Source organism: Lycium barbarum, chromosome 3 (assembly GCF_019175385.1).
Source record: "Lycium barbarum isolate Lr01 chromosome 3, ASM1917538v2, whole genome shotgun sequence".
Taxonomy (NCBI): domain Eukaryota; kingdom Viridiplantae; phylum Streptophyta; class Magnoliopsida; order Solanales; family Solanaceae; genus Lycium; species Lycium barbarum.
The window spans coordinates 148,035,765-148,042,537 of NC_083339.1; the positions used below are offsets into that span (position 1 = coordinate 148,035,765).

At 35.2% G+C, this 6,773-nt stretch overlaps 1 protein-coding gene across 1 annotated transcript; it reads left to right on the plus strand.

The window, feature by feature from the left end:
* Positions 1 to 3,081: 3,081 nt before the first annotated feature.
* On the plus strand, positions 3,082 to 5,601 carry LOC132633529 (trimethyltridecatetraene synthase-like). The gene is made up of 2 exons (XM_060350013.1): positions 3,082 to 4,199; positions 4,838 to 5,601. The coding sequence occupies exons 1-2, from the start codon at positions 3,300 to 3,302 to the stop codon at positions 5,465 to 5,467; spliced, it is 1,530 nt and encodes a 509-aa protein (XP_060205996.1). The 5' UTR covers positions 3,082 to 3,299; the 3' UTR covers positions 5,468 to 5,601.
* The last annotated feature ends 1,172 nt before the right edge of the window (positions 5,602 to 6,773 follow it).

The window sequence follows — 6,773 nt, forward strand, 5'->3', positions numbered from 1 at the left end:
ACTATAATATATATATATATATATATATATATATATATATATATATATATATATATTATAGTATTTATTAGTATATTGTAGGTATATTTACATATGTTATATAAGTTTATAAGTAAAGTTTAAATATATATATATATATATATATATATATATATATATATATACTATACGAAAAACAAAAAAAAAGGGTTTTGGACTGTTTGAACCGAACCGGTTCTGGTTTAGGGTTTCAAACCGGTAAACCGGAACCGGTGGCCGGTTCCGATTTTTTAACCGGAAACCGGTGGCCGGTTCCATTTTTTTAACCGGAAACCGGTGGCCGGTTCCGATTTTTTAACAGGAAACCGGCCGGTTCCGTAACCGGTTACCGGTCCGGTTCCGGTTAAACCGGTTGACGGGCTTAGGTTTGTGTGCATCGCCCTTCTTCGAACCATGCTAACACAAGATACTTTGTGTATCGGACTGCCATTTTTTTTATTTTACTGAGCTTAAAACGCCTCCAGGCTCTAGATAATGGACGAGAGATGAGATAAGAGATAAACCTCTTTTACGTATAACAGGTTTTGGGAAAAGAATTCAGGTTTGGTTTTTCATCCTTGTGCATTTTGAATATTTAATAGAAACAGAAAAGAAATACTCCATCCGTTTCAATTTATGTGAACCCATTTGACTAAGCACAAAGTTTTTTTTTTTAAAAGAGAAGACTATTAAACTTGTGGTGTAAAATGAGGCACATATATTTTGCGTGGCTATAAATCACTACACAAAGGTAAAAATGTTTCCCAAGATGACAAGAGGTTATTCTTTTTTACACGGATTAAAAAAATAGGTTCACATAAATTAAAACAGATGGAATAAAAAAATCGCCTACGAGCAGCTGCACACTAGGATAAGAAAATCCGGTGTCTACTGGCATTTCTTGGATGGGGGGCCCTTATTTTGTTTAATAATTGTAATGTCTGGAAATCTTGCTCTAATCTGGATTATTCCATCATATATATATGTTAGTCGAGTAACTTTGTCCATCAAGACTTAGACAAATAAGAATAACTCACTAAATGTGTTTTTGTGAAATTTGAACTATGATCTCTAACCCTCTGTTCGGATGGTTGTTTCCCGTGGTTCATTAATGTACAGTATGGTACGGTACAATATGGTGTTATATTATATCGTACTGTATTAATGAACACAATGTTTGGATAGACTATATCGTTTATTGTGGTTTAATAACATTTGTATTGTTTGGTTTGACTGTATGGTACTGTATAATAACTTGTAAGTTTACTAAAATACCCTTAACTCTTAATTAGAAATTAGTTTATATATATTAATAAAACTCAGGTTAAGAATAAAATAGGTAAGGTGGGATGAGGATGGTGGAGGGTGAGTGGTAGGGTGGAGGGTGGGGTGGATGGTGGATGGTGGTAGGGTGGAGGGTGGGGTGGATGGGTTTAATTTATAAAATTTTAGCATTGAATCCATTATATTTTTAAAATTAGGGGTTCATATCTACTATTTATTGCAATTTTAATAATTTTTTACACATAAATTTAGGCTCCGCGTCCAAAGTTTGGGGTTCAGTTGAACCCCAACCTTATAGGCTACATACGCCTCTGGGACTGCATGTGCTTGTCTGCCTATACTATTTGTCCAGTAGTGCATTTATCAGAATCAGTGGTGAAACTAAGAAAGAAAAGCCTGGAAGTTTCTTTTATCAATTTCATTGCTATTCAAACGCACTATCTATTTTCTTTTTCCTTCGCAGTTGGATGGTTGTTAGGGCAGTCCACTGTGTGATGAGAATAAATCCAGACTTTGAGTGGTTAAGGGTCTTAGCAATGAACTTTCTTTGCTTATTAAAGGAAAAAAATTAAGTGCAAAAAAGAAGGGCCGTTATGGTTAGTGACACGGTTTGGTTCATATTTCATAGTACTTTATTGGGTGGTTGTTGTGTGAAATCGAACACTTAACAAATCAGAAATATATAACTCGATTACAACGCAATAATTTAATTAGAACGTCCTGAATAATTAAAAGAAGAAAACAATATTGCTTATATTTAACTTCACCATTCCTAATTTTATTATTTAGAACTAATATCCACGTCAATATATATTAAAAATCAACGGTCACAAGTCAGTCTCATAAGTCAAGCTAAATTTTCGTTCCAAGTCGTACAGAATTTAGCGGAAGCTACATCATGTACCACACTTGGAAAACTTGACCTTCTGTTACACATTTCTATTCTGAGGGCTGAGGCAAAACGTAGAAACTTACAACTCGTCACTCTGTTTTCTCCTTTTGGTTCACTACTCTCATCGATTTATTTAGGACCCATTTGGCCACAAGAATTATTCACTTTTTTCAAAAATAAGTATTTGACCATGAAAATTCAATTGTATTTGTAATTTGAAAAACAACCAAAACTTGTTTTTCACAATCAAAACCTTATTGAAAAAGTACATTTCAACATCAAAATACTATTTGCAAAAACTATGGCCAATCACAACTCCAACTCCAAAATTCCAAAAAAGATGAAAAAGTTTTTGATTTCTACGGCCAAACGCCTAATTAATGTGATTTTGTTCGACTAAGCACAAAATTGAAGAAAGACTTCAAAATTGCATGATCTATTAAATATGACATAACATTCGTCTGAATATTAGACTTTTGAATTTTTTTTTTTTCATATGATATTTAATATTGTGTAGCTATAAAATGTTGTCATCAAAAGGTAATTATGAAAGGTTCAAATTAACTACTTCATAGCCAAAAAGGGATAACTTTTTTAAAGACTAGAAATAAAACGGTGTCAAATAGATTGAAACGTAGCGACTATTAACTTTCATACACAAATTATAAACTAAAACATAGTAAAATAATCCTCTAAACTGTTTTCACTGCATTATTTCAATTTAGTGGACTGTGGGGAACCCTTTTATCAGGTGGGGTACCTTATACAATTATTCTACTAAGTTGTTTCACGCCCTGTTGAAGGTAACGAGAAAATAAGAAATAATGTCATGGAAGACCCAAAGGCAACTTAAACAAAGTTTCCAGGAAATTATTAGATTTTTCCATTACAGAAGTCCACTCTCTCCATTAGAATAACAGAAAATGAAAATCATAGTTTATAAAGTAAAGAAAAATTAATAGAAAACGACTATCTTCATAGCACTATTCAGTCTTCTCCAAAACACTATAAATACAGCCCATCAGTGGAACCATAAACTCCACCATTGAAACAATTACAACTACAATCACTACCAATACTCATTTCCAAAAGCACAAACAACTCAATGGAAGGTACTACCTGGACTGCATATGCAGCAGTATTTCTTGGTACTTTGTTTCTTTTACTCCTTTCCAAATATCTTCGCCAGAGGAAACTCAACTTACCCCCAGGCCCAAAACCATGGCCAATCATCGGAAATTTAAACCTCATGGGCGAACTTCCTCACCGATCAATCCACAAACTTTCCCTCAAGTATGGTCCCATTATGCATCTCCAATTCGGGTCATTCCCCGTTATAGTGGGCTCCTCCGTCGAAATGGCCAAAATTTTCCTCAAAACCATGGATGTCAACTTTGTAGGCCGACCTAAAACGGCTGCAGGAAAATACACCACCTACAACTATTCAGATATCACCTGGTCCCCGTACGGATCCTATTGGCGTCAGGCACGTAAAATGTGCCTGATGGAGTTGTTCAGTGCTAAAAGGCTCGATTCATATGAGTATATTCGGGCAGAGGAACTCCATTCTCTTCTCCATAATTTAAACAAATTATCAGGGAAACCGATTATGCTGAAAGATCATTTGACGACGCTGAGTTTAAATGTTATTAGCAGGATGGTACTAGGGAAGAGCTACTTGGACGAGTCTGAGAACTCGATTGTGGATCCCGAGGAATTTAAGAAGATGTTAGACGAGTTGTTTTTGCTAAATGGTGTCCTCAATATTGGAGATTCAATTCCCTGGATTGATTTCATGGACTTGCAAGGTTATGTTAAGAGGATGAAAGTTGTGAGCAAGAAATTCGACAAGTTTCTGGAGCATGTGCTTGATGAGCATAACGCGAGGAGGAACGCAGTGGAAAATTATGTTGCTAAAGACATGGTGGATGTATTATTGCAGCTTGCTGATGATCCAACTCTGGAGATTAAGCTGGAAAGGCATGGAGTCAAAGCATTCACTCAGGTATCCACTTCACTTCACTCTTTACTGACGATGTATATAATTTAAACTCAAGAAAATAATAGAAGTAACGGTTAGTAGAACGAAAAACATAAAAGGCTACATAGTTATGGATAATTTTCATTAACGGCGCGCTAGATCACAATTGCTCTGCTCCACTCGGGGTGACAGTATAATTATGAATTCCAATTTGATTGGTATGGACATTGACAAGATATTGTTGTACTTTTTTGGAGGACCTAAAATTTAGTTATCATGTTTCAACAAGCAAAAGAATATACTCGTAATAATTGAACTGTCAATGATAATGTTACTGAAAATGATATCAGATCCACTTTCTATCAGAGTAGAACGGTCAAAATGAGTGAATCCAACTGTAGATAAATTACAAGTTTTAGAAAATAGAAAGTCACTATTAAAAAACAAGAATCAGCGACAGACAAATATTGTAGCTAAATAACAAAATTCATGACTAATTCTATTTAGCGATAGATTATCAAAAATGATTGTTTGCAACAAGATATTTAGGAATAGACTAGTGACGAAGATCATAGCTAGTCAAACCGGATAGATTATTCGTATTCATTTTTTATGCTTGGTTATAGTTGATGACAAGAGTAAAATGTGTATTGCACAATCAGGATTTGTTGGCTGGTGGAACTGAGAGTTCAGCAGTGACAGTGGAGTGGGCAATTTCAGAGCTGCTAAAGAAGCCAGAGATTTTCAAAAAGGCTACTGAAGAATTGGATCGTGTGATTGGCCAGAACAGATGGGTACAAGAAAAGGACATTCCAAATCTTCCTTACATTGAGGCAATTGTCAAAGAGACTATGCGACTGCACCCCGTGGCACCAATGCTGGTGCCACGTGAGTGTCGTGAAGACTGCAAGGTAGCTGGCTACGACGTTCAGAAAGGGACCAGGGTCCTCGTTAGCGTGTGGACCGTCGGAAGAGACCCTACATTGTGGGACCAGCCTGAGGCGTTCAAACCTGAGAGGTTCCTCGAAAAGTCCATCGATGTCAAAGGACATGATTTTGAGCTATTGCCATTTGGAGCTGGGAGAAGGATGTGTCCGGGATATAGTTTGGGGCTTAAGGTGATTCAAGCTAGCTTAGCTAATCTTCTACATGGATTTAAATGGTCATTGCCTGATAATATGACACCTGAGGACCTCAATATGGAGGAGATTTTCGGGCTCTCCACTCCAAAAAAGTTTCCACTTGCAACTGTGATTGAGCCAAGACTTTCACCAAATCTTTACTCTGTCTGATTCAGCATGATGTGGTTCCATCAAGATAGACTGTTTGTTTGAATTGGCGCTCCAAGTCTATTGTAGTCCTGTATCAAAACTATCTATGTCATAAATAATGCAGATGAATTTTCAAAATTTTACATTAAAGCAGAGCTATGTCTTTATTGAATCTTAAATCCACGAATAGTATAAATCATATCACTGGTCTTATGTTTTTCAATTGTTTCAAAAATAATTCAGCACATTTTATTCTCTTAATAGAATTTTGGTTGACAATGCACGAACATTTATGGTAAAGTAAACAATGTGTCAAAAATTGTAAGAAAATGTTTCATAAATTGCTATTTTTTAAAAGTAGATCTGCTATTTCAAAAATTCATGCAGAAGGATTACTAAATTGGATTATTTAAGCAAAGTTAAACTGGGGAAGAATAAAAGCAGGGGATCATGAGGCCAATAAAGACATGTAAGTACATATTTTCTTTCTCATTCGATCTTGGTAGTTGATTTTGAGAAATGGATTGATTACCAACTTTCCGTTCTGTAATTATGTTTCATATCAGTTCAGGGAATGGATTGTTTTTCTTCTTCTAAGCTTTGAGACTTCTTAACATCATGAATTGGCTTTTGAAGTTGAATCAGCTTGAAATCAGAATCATATTATCACAGCCTTGCTAAACATTCTAGATATTAGAATAGAAACTAGACTCCTCCTATAACTAAACAACTTAAAATAAAACTAATTATTCTAGCAAGTCAACAGAAACATTCAATAGTGTCCATGCTATAAATGTCAGATAATCTCACATTGGACTAGATTCACCTCACAAAATAACTTTTGAAGCTCAGTTAGTCTCAAAATCAAATTTTCTTAGTAAAATTTCTAACTTTCCACAAATGTTCATCAGCTTTATGCACTTTTGCCACTCTACACTTACCTTAAAAGTAGTGGTACTAGTAATTTTTATCTTATGCCAAAATTGCAAGTTGTTGATTTTACTGAGCTTAAAACACCTCTAGGCTCTAGATGTATGACGAGAGGTCAACCTCTTTTTACGTATAACAACACGTTTTGGGAAAATAATTCTGACTGGAAAATAATTCTGACTTTGGTTCTTCATCCTTGTGGTTTTTCTGGTTTCAAAAGTTTAATAGAGAAAAGAAACTACTAGCTGCCACACTAGGATAATAAGATCTTGCGTCTAATGGCATTTTTTGGATGGGGCCACCATCATTTTTTTAAATAATTGTGATATCGGAAAGCTTTCGGACCTCGATCATTTCACTAGATATATGTTAGTTCCACCAACTCAGAATTTGATAA